Consider the following 14509-nt stretch of genomic DNA (forward strand, 5'->3'; position numbering starts at 1 on the left):
GAATCATAAGTAAGTAAAATAAAATAAAAAAAGTCGTGTTAATTAGACCATTTAATGATCTTATTTTAATGATCTCCGATTTGTTAGATGTTAATTCAAAATAAAATGTTGTAAAAACATAATAACATTTTAAATCATAAGAAAAAATTATAATATTACCAATCAAATAATTCTGTTACAGGTTATTACCGTGTGCATGCATTTATTTATTGGCGATTAAATAATTGGCAAAATATGATAAATAATTGGCAAGATATGATATAAAATAATTGGAAAAATTGACGTTTCCTGAATATTCATGAAGCGTTTAATTCGCTTACATAATTCAATTAAGTGTTTCTTAATTAATAGGTAATGCATTATTTTGTAAATTATTGCTGTAAGTAAAATTAAAAAACAATTACATGTAATTACTAAATAATATTTCTACATCCAGTGGTTATTAATAGTGAATCTTTTGATTGTTATTGTCATACTTATTAATTTGTTGCAATAAAATTACCTAAGAAATATTGTTCATTTTTAATTTGATTTAAGGAACTGTTGTGCGTAAAGCATCCTCTATTAAAAATTAGACACACCAACTTTTAACACAAAAAGCACCACGCTTTCACCGTGATTCAATTTCAAATGCTTCTGATGCTTACGAACAGATGGCGCTAAACATCAGGTAAAATAAAAAAGAAGAATGCATCGTCGATCAGCGATGACTTTGATGGGTGTCAATTTTACCAAATTTTACTGTCAAAATCTTTGCAGAATGCGGAATGGCATCTTCTGTGATGTTATTTTTGCCTAATTAATTTTCAATAAAAATATAATGCCTAAAAATATTTTTTTCAGGCAGTAAAGAATTTATCGAAAGTGTTTCATCACATAATTTACCACAGCATCATCATATTTTGTATGCTCATTGTACAAGATGCTTCTAACGTGACAAATGATCAGGTAATTCATGGTCCGATTTTTAATTTATTTAAATTCCTGTAATAAACAGATAACAGTAGGTAGGTACATAAGAATACATTTGGTTATAAAAGTAATTATTGCATAGGAAGAAAAATCTATATCACAGTTCTGGAGTTGCCTCCACTCCAAGGTGAACAGATGACCTTGCAAAGGTGGCAGGGAGGCAGCTACCAACCGGCAAATCTGGAAAGGACAATGGGCAAAATGGTACCCGGCTCCAATAGATATGTGTCTAGTATCGTTTGAAAGGTCTTACCAAGATGAACAACTTTTACTATGACCACCAGCCTCAGATCTGGTTGTGTACGAAGATATACATACTTTTTTGCAGAATGGTACCCGGCTCCAATAGTTATGTTTGTAGTCTCATTTGAAAGGTCTTACCAAGACGAACAACATTTACTATGGCCACCAGCCTCAGATCTGGTTGCGTTCGAAGATAAAGATACTTTTTGTGTAACCTAAGTATCATACAGTACCTATGAAGGGGGACGCGCTCGAGGCAGGGCACCGACGAGATGGTCGGACGCGGTGAGGAAGACGGTGGGTGGGAGTTTGCATCGTGCGGTCCACACAGCTTATGACCGCAGTCTGTGGAGGAACACTATCTATGGTCGCGATCCTCATCAGTGAGGGACCGAGGAAGAAGAAGAAGAAGTATCATACGTGTCCATCGTATGGTACTTAGGTTATGCGAGGCAGGAAGGGTTTACTGCTCCAGCATCCTTCCTTAACTCTATAATTATTGATGGGGATAATTGTGAAATAAATATTTTTATTTAAAGAAGTACTACCCCCTTATTAATAAAAAGTTACACCTAGGAAGAGCCTTGGATTAAAATGACATTTCCATACCAAATGACAATTTAAGCCAGAGTTCAACTAGAGTGTAACTATTATTAATAAAGGGGTTAAAGTTTTATTACTTCTTAAGGGTTTTATTATGGGTTGCTAAAGCGAATAAACCCACAAGACCCAATAAGTCCACCCACAAGATGGACCGACGACCTCATAATGGTAGCGGGAAGGCGCTGGATGCAGGCCGCCACCAACCGGCCATTGTGGAAATCATTGGGGGAGGCCTATGTTCAACTGGACGTCCTATGGCTAAAATGATCATGATGATGATGCTGAAAGCGAATAAAGGGCTAATAGCTTGGGTAGTTCATCGTAGGTATAATCCTTTCCTTTTCAATGCTTCTTTTAGTTATATTAATAGAATGTACATACTCGTATACATGGATGATTGTGTTATACTTTCATTATAATACTTAGTGGAATTACTGCTTTCAAAACGTGAATTAGAACTGGCCCCATAGCAGACATTTTCCTACATCTAAAGGCCTTTTAAAATATATATTGGTTATGGCTATTGGAGCGGGTACCACTTTCCATACATTTGTGCCCATCATCCTTTAGGGTAGGCGTTCAGCAGTGGACGTCCTGTGGCTTAAAAAGATGATGGTGAAGCATATGCCGTCGTCCATTCTTTGGTATTAGCATGGTACAAGACTATTGAGCCCACTGCTTCCTAACACGGACCTTACCTTTATGCATGGATGTCCGCGTGCGGATCTATTTTGAGGAGAAACACCGTTACATTTTCCCTAGCTATCCCTCGCAGTTTTCTAAGTTTTGCTCCAAAACTGATCTGAACGCGGATGTCTGCTTCACTCAGCCTTCAACTGCACCGCACTAGCTCGCACTTATTACGTGTAATGTAAACTATAAATTACGAGTTTCTCAGCACCAGCCCATAATGTGTCCCGAAGTGGTGGTAGAACAAGCTATGTACTAAACTAAACAAACTATGTATTTCATTTCACCATTTTGTTACAGTATCCTTTGGTCACAATTCGGCCAAGGCAATTCTATGGCAAAGAAGTCAAAATTGGCGAATTAAAACACCATGTAAGAAGTGGATTGGCGTCATTTAATTATCCTTTAATCTGTGTGTGTATGTTAATCGCGATGTTTTTACAGGTTTTTATAAAAAAGTTGGTAAACAAATGGAAGATGATGTACAGGGCGATATGTTCTGGAAACATCATCACGCAGGAAAGGGTGCTGACGTCATCGCATTGCTTTTTAACGAATAGGAAGAAGTAAGTTACCTCCAATAAGTCTGTAGACCTAAATTATTTCAGAAGTTAACCTATAATGTAAAACTAATATCTCAAAGATGATTTTAAACACTTCACTTAAGGCAGCTACAATAATAGTCACAGAGATTTAGTGAAGAAGACCCTTTACCAGCTGCTGGCACTAATTTTGTGTCCAATGATGGAAATAATTACCATAGAGCCTCTTTTCTAGGTACAGGCTTTCCTTAAAGTATCTGAAAGTGGTGGGGGGCACGCTCAGCACATACCAACAGCACCCCATGCACGACTCCATACAGCAATGGCGGTCGATAAAGCACGTGTATTCGCAGAAATTTTACAGATTTCCAGCTTACAATCTCGCTGTAGTAGTAAGTAGTCGTTTGTACTCTTTAATGCTTTTTACAGTTTTACTGATAATGACCAACGACCTGACAAAAGTAGCAGGAAGGCGCTGGATGCAGGCCGCTATTAACTGTATGATGTGGAAGTCATTGGGGGAGGCATGTTCAGCAGTGGACGTTCTGTGGCTGAAATGATGATGATGATCACTGCATAGTGCTGCTCGAACCTATCTAAAACGATGATTAAAATTTGTTTAAACTTAAGAATAGATCAAACCTGCTGTTCTAATTTGACCAAATATAGAGTCATTTCAGAAAACTGACCTGAGACAGCTTCGACTGACCTGAGACAGCTTCGTCTTGATATAAAAATGTCTCTCGGGAAAGTTGTAAGTTTGCAATCATTGTTTTTAATTTCACAGGTGGTGGAGAAACCGTGGGATTTCAACCAGTACGTAAACAAAATACCGTATGCGTCTAAAGACCACGACTTTGATGGAATATGTATGGCTATAGCCGTGAGGTCTGTAAAGGTAATTCAAAACTATCAACATTAAAAAGTGTGTCCTAATATGATGATAACGATAGTAATGTTTGCAAGAACGTAAGGGCTTCAAGGAGATTAGGAGGTGCAGACAGCGTCTAATAGTCAGTGACACCCAAAGTAGCCGAAAAGTTCGCAACGTCTATGTTACAATTCGAATAAGGTTATGTAGTGAACTTTTAAGTTTCAACCACACCGACGCGTACAGATCGCCATCACCGGCGCGATCATAGGCCAAGAAACAACCGCTGGTGTGGTTGAAGTTTAGGTGTGATTGAAGCATTAGGTCACTTTGGGTGTCACAAACTATTTGACGTTGACTGTAATACCCCAAAGCGTGAATGACCCGGCTTTTACCCGTGGTCCCCCCAACATGTCCCCAATTTATTTTAACCATGGTCCCACCGCACTAAGTGGCAAACATTGCATGTCACCCATGTCTGGGATGAAATATCAAACGCCGAGTAGGATTTGAGTGACTTTAACCCACATGTGTGATGTGAAGATATTATAAAGATATTATGGTGCCGTACCTACCTATAATTATTTTCTATATTAATTATAGATTTTTTTATAATATTATAGATACCTAGGCTAGGTGACAAGCTATGTTTGCCACTTAGTGCGGTGGGACCATGGTTAAAATAAATTACCCGTAGACCCACTGGCAAACACTGTTCAGAACGGTGGGACAACGGGTAAAAAAAATTACCCGTGGAGCCACCAGGGGGACATGTTTGGGGGGACCACGGGTAAAAGCCGGAATGACCTTATTAAACTCGACAGGAAAGCGTTCAAACTCTTGCAGAGACAGAGGTTTGATGACAAGGAGGAAATGCGAAGAGATCAGCAGTTCAGAAAGGAGTAATAATTATAGAAATCAATATGAAATATTGAAATATCTAAAATATGAAATGTAAAATCGTAAAATATGAAATTATGAAATGTTTGAACTATAAGATATTGTGAAATATGAAATATAAAATTTGAAATTGTTTAAACTACAAAATATTGTGAAATATGAAATTTATGAAATATAAAATTTGAAATCCCGCATGAAGGCTGTTCACTAATTTGAGCTTCGCTCGCAGCCCTCAGCAACCCAATACCCTCATCCGAATAGAATTTAGGGAATTTCTCATGTGTGATTATTTTAAATTATATTAAGAAATTATCGTGGATGCATTCTGCAACACACGATTTAAAACACAGGGGATTACATCCCCGAAAATAATAAAATTGCGGTTGCGCAAGATCGACCAAAATTCCAAAGTGATTTGACAGCTCAACTGACAGCCTGCGAGTCATTGACATCGCAAGACGTTTCGTTTCGCCGCTTAGGTAAAAAGCAAATACTNTGTCCCCAATTTATTTTAACCATGGTCCCACCGCACTAAGTGGCAAACATTGCATGTCACCTATGTCTGGGATGAAATATCAAACGCCGAGTAGGATTTGAGTGACTTTAACCCACATGTGTGATGTGAAGATATTATAAAGATATTATGGTGCCGTACCTACCTATAATTATTTTCTATATTAATTATAGATTTTTTTATAATATTATAGATACCTAGGCTAGGTGACAAGCTATGTTTGCCACTTAGTGCGGTGGGACCATGGTTAAAATAAATTACCCGTAGACCCACTGGCAAACACTGTTCAGAACGGTGGGACAACGGGTAAAAAAAATTACCCGTGGAGCCACCAGGGGGACATGTTTGGGGGGACCACGGGTAAAAGCCGGAATGACCTTATTAAACTGAAAATTCCCAGCGTAAATTACAAAGCTGTTTTTCAAGCGTACTAGGCCTACTCAACTTTTCCACTATTGTCGTATTGGTGTAGCCGTGTAGCCTTGGCCTTAAATATTGGTTCTAAACGCCGCAGAGTTGGTCCACATCCAAGAACTTGTTCTCGGAGGAGTTCAGGATGATAAAGCGGTTCGATTGCGAGAGGACTCTCCTCAGGAGTTGCAGACTTTACTTCTGCACAGGTACCGATACAAGCAAGTTGCTGTTAGACTCTATTGTAAGTATTACTAATTCCTAATATTAATTTATTGACAACCTTCTATGATGACCATCATCGATGATATTTTTGTTGAAATTAGTTTCGCAAGGGTTTTTCCCGTTTCCTCGTTGACCTACTAATTTATCTCGTGTATGGTAGACTTCCTGGTGGTCCTACTAGTAAAAGTAGATTAACATTTTAACAATAATAGGACTACGAGAAACTAGACTTCCTGGTGGTCCTACTAGTAGAACATATTAGTAGGATCACGAGGAAACAGGGTTTCCCTCCCTCGTTTTTATTTGTGATAATTCATCCGACTAAACAAAATTTCTTTTTCCGATTCATTCTTCTGTGCCCACATTGGCTTTATAGAGTTTTGAACTTGATAACCTATTCAGGAGTCCGAAGGTGGCGGTCTAATTTGTCACGGAACCGGCGACCCCCAAGAAGTGAATGAGGAGCAAGGCCTGCTGGTCGGCGTGACGTCACTCATCTACACGAAGCTCCCCACTCTGCACCACAAAGTGGGGCTGTTCCACAAATGGGTCACCGACGAAGCTCACACGAATGTAGAGGTCCATAATGTGTTAATGTTGTTTTGTTTGCTCATTAAATTGTGTATTTATTAATTCTCTTTTTATTTAGTCAAGAAATAATTTTGCTGTCCAGCAAATCAAGAGGCTTTCAGAAAAATCTAAAGGTGACTTACACGAGAACTATTTTCTGCTGAACTTTCCTTTGACAAGGAAAAATATACGATCGGAACACAAATTGTTAATTATAAAATCTTCCCTATTTCTTTCTTATTACTTTTACGTACACGGTAGAAACAAAATACACAAATAATGTAAACAATGAAAAAATATAATAAAATAATAATAAAAAAACGTGAACGGAGAACTATTTGCTTCATTTTTGTCTATAAAACGTGTGTAAGTAGATGTTCTAGTGAAGATGGAGCCGCCGATACTTCTTTTCAAGATATTTGCACAAGCAATGCCTACCAAAATGCCATTCGGTCCTTCAGATTTCTCTCCAGTACCAGCACACACTAACGGGCCGCCTGAATCACCCTGAAATAAAGTTTATTTATTTAGTTTTTTACCCCATCTTGGGAAAGGAATCAATCAGCATATTTGACAATAAAACAAATAAATAACACTTAGGCCGCGTGTACACACGCTAAGAAAAGTCACAGGGCCTACGCAAGAGTTCGTGTCGTTTCTACACACGAACCGTGTACATTGCTCCGGCGCTGACCAAGAAATAATTCTTGTCTTCGCTAGACATGATACGCGGCGGACACGCACTGGGTGACTTTTCGTAGCTAGGTCCGAAGAAATTCTTGTCTTGTCTGCGCCAGACACGGTGAAAATTCTTAGCGTGTACAAGAAGCCTTAAGTGCGATGGTAATGATGATACACACCTTCCCAACATCCGTCTTTACTCCTGAAGTGCAGACGAACGTCTTCATGTCCGCGCTTAATTTCTTGCTACACCAATAACTTGGTACCAACTCCAACTTAGCTATCATTAACTTTGAAGAATCTATCTGAAAAAATTTATAAGCGCTATACAGGCGATGCATGATTTAAAAAATAAGTAATTTATAGTATGATACGTGATTGTCGATCGCACATAATTATCTTACGTCCTCCTACTCTATCGGGTCTATTGGGTATATAGTACTTACATGATGGAATTTTTACAGTCGGTACATTGGGATGTAAAGAAAATAGCTAGCAGTAGCTGGATGAAAAAGTGGGTGAGATTCCCCTTGGCTTTCGTCCAAGTTAGGTTAGTTAAGCTGTGTAGGTACACCTACAGACTAAAATGATGGTAAATGAGATTTATGAACAAAATGGCAAACCTCAGGTATATGACTTATCAGTCCAAAGCCTGAAGCCACACATTCTCCCCGGTAGTCGCGCCAGCGCTTGGCAAACGGAATCGGGGCGATGTGCGCGTTGAAAACAAATGGCTGTAACGTCGTCTGAAAAAATAATAATCAATAATGTTAAGCCGGACTAACTTTTGACGACAAAACATTCTTGATACTTTTTAAGGGTGAACTTAAAAGTAAATTATCTGCAAATTATTTTGAAAAAAAAGTTACCACAACTGCAACGTCATGTTCTGGAAAATCGTAGCCTGAAGGGTAGATAACGTTTTTTAGCCTTCTCCACTGTGCGCCTGAGGGATTGTCTTGAGGTCGGTATCTCTCTTTACTGACGAGGGTACCCGCCACAGCAAAATATACCCCCACTTCTTTGGTGCTTAATATTCTAAATGGCAAAAATATTTGATAATATAAGTGATATGCCACTATTTATTGACTAAGCTTGCAAATTACATCTTAGCAAAGTAAACTGTACACACGTCAAATTCTCCATTTGCCTAGTCAAGATCCAGTAGACCTAGGATGCGCGCCGCGATAAGCGGTTATCACGCCATTTTATCGATTTTGTCCTTGCATTTTGACGTCGATAAAGTATATCACGGCGCGTATCCTAGCCCGGCTGGTGAAAGTTGCGGGAAGAGCCTGAATGCGAGCAACGCAGGACCGGTCGTTGGGCATATCCTTAGTAAAAGCCTTTGTCCAGTAGTGGACGTCATTTGGTTAAAACGAAATTAGAGAGGGGGTGCTCCTTTAGTGGAGACTAGTGCTACTATTAATAAAATATCCTTGCTTACATAGTTTCAGTGAAACAACCCGATTTTTTATTGTGGTCAAAGCAGTGGGCTGCGGAGACCAACTTTGAAGGGGAAATGATACTACCGCCGCAAAATGTGTCGTACACTTTGCTGTGACGGCTGTACCGTTGTTTGAAGCCTACCTGAAACAACGAGATTATTTTATTTAAGCCTTATGTTAGTATGCCGAACCTATAGAGCAAGTATAGCCAGTATTAGTAGGAATTCACTACTGAACATAGATGTCGGCTTCTTGTACACGCTAAGAAATTTCACCGTGTCTGCCGCAGACGAGACAAGAATTTCGTCGGATCTAGCTATGAAAATTTGTCACACTTCGCGTCCGCTGCGTGTCATGTCTAGCGCAGACAAGAATTATTTCTTGGTCTGCAGTGTATGTTCGTGTGTATAAACGACACGAATTCTTGCATAGGTCCGGCGATTTTTTTAGCGTTTACAAGCTTGGTACAAGCTTTCCTCTAATATGCGACTAGGTAAAATAGCGCGTGAGAAGCATCTCCAGCAGTAGATTGTTAATAGACTTATGAAGGATAAAATTTAATAACATTTTGCTACTACTTCTTACTATGCTTTGGTATTTTGAGCACAAATCTATGTGAATCTCTATGTCATTTAGGTACTTATACCTACCTACTTTAATAGCAGTCTGTAACAATAAACGCTTAACTTAACTGATAGGGTATATCTCCAAGTGCAGCAGGGTAGCCATTCACAATCCGTGGTATCAAGGAAGACTCATTCACGAATACCGGCTTTACCATGATTTGGCACAAATATTCCCTAAATATGCCCATGAAAAGAGCAAGATACCAATAAGTAATAAACATTTTCAAAAACTATGAAAAACTTGTGCTTCAAATAATATGTTTATCACAATGTTAATCTATGAATGGTACGATTAGGACAGGCATGGCTCGTTTATTGGTATTTTAGCTTAATATAAGGTTTCCTTGTATTTTGTTGAAGAATTAATGCAAATACTTGTAAATGTTATTTGTTTTGACAAGATTTATATAGAAAAGGGACAAATACAAAATGCCAAATGAATATTCTTAATCTGTGGTAGTTTTAGATCTTCGCTGAGTACCTCTACCAAAGAGGTTATTTATTTCTACAAGCATAGCCTAGGCTAGGTCTAGGTTTCTGAAATTCTGCAGTAGTGGGAGTGCTGGTATCAGAATAACCCTATCCGTCTGATAAGCGTCGTTTATAAGAACCTTAATCTAAATCTTAGTATTTCTATAAGTTTTATGTAGGACGCAAGTAAACAAACTTCTGAACAAAACATGCTATTGTGTGTTATTACTTGTTAAATATTAATAAAAGCTTGCATTGGGTTCTTTAAAATAGTGGAAAAAGAAAAACAAAGTAAAGTATGGAAAATCCGTAATGTAATAAAATAATTTGGTAACAATAACATTTTAGTGTTTGACCGCTGTTGACTTCATTTGGTCCGATATACTGCGCATAAGAGGAGACCCTGGTGAAGAATGAGCCGGCCCTACTGTGGCCGCTGACGATGCCGACCAGGATGCCCTTGGAACCTTCTTCGTGTTCTTTGGTACCGGAACAAACTAACGGGCCGCCTGAATCGCCCTGAAAATTAGATTTGTAAGCATACAAAAAGCGGTGCGATTAGAGGCGGAGAAAGTTCCAACTGTAAAAGATTAAACTGTACTAATGTACCATCGGCAACAGTGTTAAAGACGACCCACGCTGAACTGTCCCACCAAACTCAATGACAGGGGGGCGCTACCATCGTTCAACTATACGGTTTCCAACATGGCAAAAATCTGAACCAGCGATCCGGTATTGACGGTGGGGCCCCACTGTCAATGTCATCGACAGGACAGTCCAGTATTTTGGAACTATAACTATCCATTGCCTGTCATGTCGTCTCGTTCTATCGCAAAGAATCACCATTTGATGAGAGCGAGAGCAAAAACGGAAATTGATAGTTAACAGTGTGGCCGTGTGTACTTAAAATATTCGAGAGTCAGCCAAATGCTTTTGCTGCATTATCTTTGTTGCTACTGTAGCATGTTCCACTTTGATCACCTGGATTAAATCACCCAGGTGATCAGTGGACTCCAAGCGACATTTGATGTCCTTTGATCACCCATGGATAAGATCACCTAGGTGATCAAAATGGACTACTATAACAATGGGTGATCAAAGGACACTAAAGTGTGTAGTTCACTTTGATCACCTGGATTAGATCACCCAGGTAGAGAATATAGACCGTATACGCGTTCTTGGCTACTATTTACCTGCGCAACGTCTGAAATTTTGTCTGATGTGCAGATGAAACTCGACATATTCTTACGATGCATCTTCGTGCACCAATAAAGTGGCAACACTTCTAAGGTGGCAAGCAACAACTTGTCTGAAGTAAGCTGTGACATAATAATATGGAACATAGGTAGATGCATACGAATAAGATTGATATTAAGGTCTTGTTAGATACATAAACAACTCAAATTACCTTCTTCTTTTTAGATCTTCGTCCGTACCCAGAAACCAAGCACTCTCCTCTGTAGTCCTCAAAGCTTCTAGCGTAAGAGATTGGAGCGATGTGCTCGTTAAAGTTAAATGGCAGTAATGTGATCTAAAACATTCCAAGTTACAGTTCATCATCATTATCATATCTTTCCAGAGAGATCAGGTAAAGGTCACCTATGGTTTTTCCACAAATAAACTAAATAAATAACCAGATTAATAGTGTACCACAATAGCAATGTCGTTGCTTGGAAACCTGTAGCTGCTAGGATATGAGACTGTGCTTATTTTTCTCCACTGTGCGCCCGTTGGCTTGTCTTCAGCTTGGTATATTTCCCCATTTAGCAAAGTACCGGCCACAGCCAACTTATTCATTACTTCCTCACTTCTTAGTACGCTGTAATATGAAAACTTTATATGAAGTTAACACTACGTTTAAGGAGTTCCTGAATGGACACCGTGTGCGCATTGTTGGTTATCACTTAGAAAGATGGATAGACGATCTATTCAATCTGCTTATGACAGAAATTGTGGTAGAATAACCAAAAACCGGGCACGACCAGTGTGCATTAGAAAATTCCTTTGTCTTATGGACTAACGTGGAAGGAACACGATGGTTAATTACAAATTGTCGTCACCGAGTCGGTAGTTGAAAACAGTGCTTTACATTTTTTTTCGTTTTTATTTTTTTTCAATCAGTGTTTTACTCGAGTACTGTGTAAAATGGTCCCAATGCACAAAAACAATTATGTTTACGCCCAAAATTGAATGGTCTGTTTCTCATGAAAAATCCTCCCTCACGCCTGTAAGTGGAGCTATTGCTGCTTAAATTCAATTTTCAATATCTTACATAGATTCACCAGAGGATTCAGAGTTCCTGGCCTCAAAGCAATGGGCTGCGGTCACCAGCTTAGTACGACCAATGATGACTCCGCCACAGAAGGTATGGTAGTATGACACACGGGTAGCGATCGCTTTAAAACTAACCTGGAAGGACATTAGGTACCTATCATCAGTAAAGAAATTTAATAGAGAAAGCAAATGAATATAAATAAACAACACCCAGCAGACCAATACAAACAAATATGTTCTTGCACACAAATGTTTCCACTGTGCGGGAATCGAAACCACGACCTCAGCATATAAATGTTCGTTACGAACCACTATTATACACAAAACGGTCGGCAAATCTTTCGACCTTAAGGTCCGACCTACTGGTAGATCTCAGTCCCTCTCGACTAGAGGTACTGTATGGTAAAATGGTAGAGGCAGATTACCTTGATAATTAAGTGCAGACAAGCCAGAGAAGTCTTCATTTATAAAAAGAAGATAATAAAATACCTGATAGGGCACATCCCCCAAAGCAGCCACATAGCCGTTTACTACTCGCGGTACCAACGCCGACTCATTAACATATACCGGCTCAATGATATACTGGGAAAAAACTGCGACAACACTCAATAAATTTAAAACGAAAGCCAAAATACTATTGAAAATCATGACAAAAACAACTCGAATTTATAGATGACCCACGCTGAACTGTCCCGCCAAACTCAATGACAGGGGGGCGCTACCATCGTTCAACTGTATGGTTTCCAACATGGCAAAAATCTGAACCAGCGATCCGGTATTGACGGTGGCGCCCCACTGTCAATGTCATCGACAGGACAGTCCAGTATTTTGGAACTATAACAAAACATGACAAGTCCATAAACACGCAAGGATATTCAAAGTTAGGGCTCGCGCGCACGGGTGAAAGAAAGAAAGAAACATTTATTGCAATGGACATCACAAAAGACAAAAGAGATAAATAAAAAAAAGCAAACAAGACAGAGGTAACACATAAAACATACATTTGAAGAGAAAGTAAACTGAACAGTGCCACTCAGCATATGCCGACTATGCCGTGGCTCCCGGTGAGGAAGGCCACGCGACGCTGGTTTTCAGTGTGCCCCATGCCGAGTGGGAGTCACGGACACTAACCGGTGACTTTTGTCGCCGTGACTTTTTTTGTCACTACTACACTGAGTCCGTGCCGCTGCAGCGCTGAGTGAGAGCGGAATCTAGCAAAATCTAGCCCAAACATAAACTAAAGCTTCAATCACACTAACACGTGCAGCCCCCCTAGACAAAACGCACTTTTTGATCGAATCGAAAATCGAATCCGTCAAATTCCATACAAAAAAGGGGCTTTTCGACCACTTTTCGACTGGTTTGCGATTATAATGGCACTTTGTCTAGACCCACAGATCGCCATCGCCGGTGCGATCACAGGCCAATGACCTGTCATCAGCACAGTACAGTACAGTCACGTACTGTCATCAGTACACTTGACCTGTCATTGGCCTAGAGATGCTAGAGATGAGTTCAGATAGGTTAACTACCTAAGTTTAAATGGTACAGAAGTCTTCGTTTACGAGTCCAACTCGCACTTGGCTTGGGCGTGCAACTAGTATCTACCAATTCAAAATGAATGTACCTATGTAGGTATTTAATACAAAATGTGTATGTGAAAATCATTGGGGGAGACCTATGTTCAGCAGTGGACGTCCTATGGCTGAAATGATGATGATGATGATGAATANTTGAACGATGGTAGCGCCCCTCTGTCATTGAGTTTGGTGGGACAGTTCAGCGTGAGTCATCTATACACTTGACCTATCATTGGCCTACGATCGCGCCGGCGATGGCGATCTGCCTCCCTAGACAAAACGCACTTTTTGATCGAATCGAAAATCGAATCCGTCAAAACTCCATACAAAAAAAGGGGCTTTTCGACCACTTTTCGACTGGTTTGCGATTATAATTTGCACTTTGTCTAGACCCACTGCACGCTTTGATGCAGTTGAAGCATAACAGAGATGAGCTCAGATAGGTGTTGCCTAATTATTTAAGTTTAAAGTTTAAATGGTACAGAACTCTTCGTTTACGAGTCCAACTCGCACTTGGCTTGGTTGTGCAACTATGTAGATACCAATTCAAAATGAATGTACTATGTAAAACAGTACTATACAAAAGTGTATGTGTAAATCATTGGGGGAGGCCTATGTTCACAAGTGGACGTCCTATGGCTGAAATGATGATGAATACAAAAAGAAACAAAATATCGTAGGCTATATATTATTAATACAAAAACATAAACATAAAAGCATATAACATTGGAGCTCGCTCTATTCCGTATTAATCTCGTATAGGCTGAGACCCTAGTGAAGATAGTGCCACCGTGTCTCCTTCTACGGCCGAACATTTTGCCGTTTAAGACCCCTACTAACATATTAGAGTTGGTTCCGTTTGGGCCAACGATGGTACAAACAAGAGGT

General features: G+C 39.5%; 3 protein-coding genes across 3 annotated transcripts; 1 reads left to right on the top strand and 2 right to left on the bottom strand.

The window, feature by feature from the left end:
• The first annotated feature begins 825 nt into the window (after nucleotides 1–825).
• Nucleotides 826–6604, top strand: LOC114353667 (coagulation factor IX-like). Its single transcript, XM_028305735.1, has 7 exons — nucleotides 826–948; nucleotides 2809–2880; nucleotides 2953–3074; nucleotides 3286–3442; nucleotides 3838–3948; nucleotides 5850–5990; nucleotides 6374–6604. Exons 1-7 carry the CDS (start codon nucleotides 907–909, stop codon nucleotides 6602–6604), a joined length of 876 nt encoding a protein of 291 aa, XP_028161536.1. The 5' UTR covers nucleotides 826–906.
• A 76-nt stretch (nucleotides 6605–6680) lies between these two features.
• Nucleotides 6681–9451, bottom strand: LOC114353668 (transmembrane protease serine 9). Its single transcript, XM_028305737.1, has 7 exons — nucleotides 9358–9451; nucleotides 8670–8808; nucleotides 8092–8260; nucleotides 7846–7968; nucleotides 7402–7527; nucleotides 6864–7048; nucleotides 6681–6711 (listed from the first exon to the last, which is right to left on the bottom strand). The coding sequence occupies exons 1-7, from the start codon at nucleotides 9449–9451 to the stop codon at nucleotides 6681–6683; spliced, it is 867 nt and encodes a 288-aa protein (XP_028161538.1).
• A 117-nt stretch (nucleotides 9452–9568) lies between these two features.
• Nucleotides 9569–12677, bottom strand: LOC114353669 (chymotrypsin-like protease CTRL-1). Its single transcript, XM_028305738.1, has 7 exons — nucleotides 12531–12677; nucleotides 12040–12176; nucleotides 11418–11586; nucleotides 11176–11298; nucleotides 10961–11086; nucleotides 10124–10286; nucleotides 9569–9573 (listed from the first exon to the last, which is right to left on the bottom strand). The coding sequence occupies exons 3-7, from the start codon at nucleotides 11562–11564 to the stop codon at nucleotides 9569–9571; spliced, it is 564 nt and encodes a 187-aa protein (XP_028161539.1). The 5' UTR covers nucleotides 11565–11586; nucleotides 12040–12176; nucleotides 12531–12677.
• Nucleotides 12678–14509: the final 1832 nt, after the last annotated feature.

The sequence above is a fragment of the Ostrinia furnacalis genome, unplaced genomic scaffold, assembly GCF_004193835.3.
Source record: "Ostrinia furnacalis isolate ACB-3 unplaced genomic scaffold, ASM419383v2 OfSCF1780, whole genome shotgun sequence".
NCBI lineage: Eukaryota > Metazoa > Arthropoda > Insecta > Lepidoptera > Crambidae > Ostrinia > Ostrinia furnacalis.

Excerpts from the sequence above, each read along its gene's own strand:
- LOC114353667 (XM_028305735.1), top strand. The coding sequence starts at position 907 with ATGCTCATTGTACAAGATGCTTCTAACGTGACAAATGATCAG. Across the intron at positions 3,075-3,285 it reads TTTTTAACGAATAGGAAGAA|GTACAGGCTTTCCTTAAAGT; the intron begins GTAAGTTACCTC and ends CCTCTTTTCTAG. Across the intron at positions 3,443-3,837 it reads CTTACAATCTCGCTGTAGTA|GTGGTGGAGAAACCGTGGGA; the intron begins GTAAGTAGTCGT and ends TTAATTTCACAG.
- LOC114353668 (XM_028305737.1), bottom strand. The coding sequence starts at position 9,451 with ATGGTAAAGCCGGTATTCGTGAATGAGTCTTCCTTGATACCACGGATT. Across the intron at positions 8,261-8,669 it reads GGTTGTTTCACTGAAACTAT|AATATTAAGCACCAAAGAAG; the intron begins GTAAGCAAGGAT and ends TTTGCCATTTAG. Across the intron at positions 7,049-7,401 it reads TAAAGACGGATGTTGGGAAG|GGTGATTCAGGCGGCCCGTT; the intron begins GTGTGTATCATC and ends ACTTTATTTCAG.
- LOC114353669 (XM_028305738.1), bottom strand. The coding sequence starts at position 11,564 with ATGAATAAGTTGGCTGTGGCCGGTACTTTGCTAAATGGGGAAATATAC. Across the intron at positions 11,299-11,417 it reads GCAACGACATTGCTATTGTG|ATCACATTACTGCCATTTAA; the intron begins GTACACTATTAA and ends GGAATGTTTTAG. Across the intron at positions 11,087-11,175 it reads GAAGATCTAAAAAGAAGAAG|CTTACTTCAGACAAGTTGTT; the intron begins GTAATTTGAGTT and ends ATTATGTCACAG.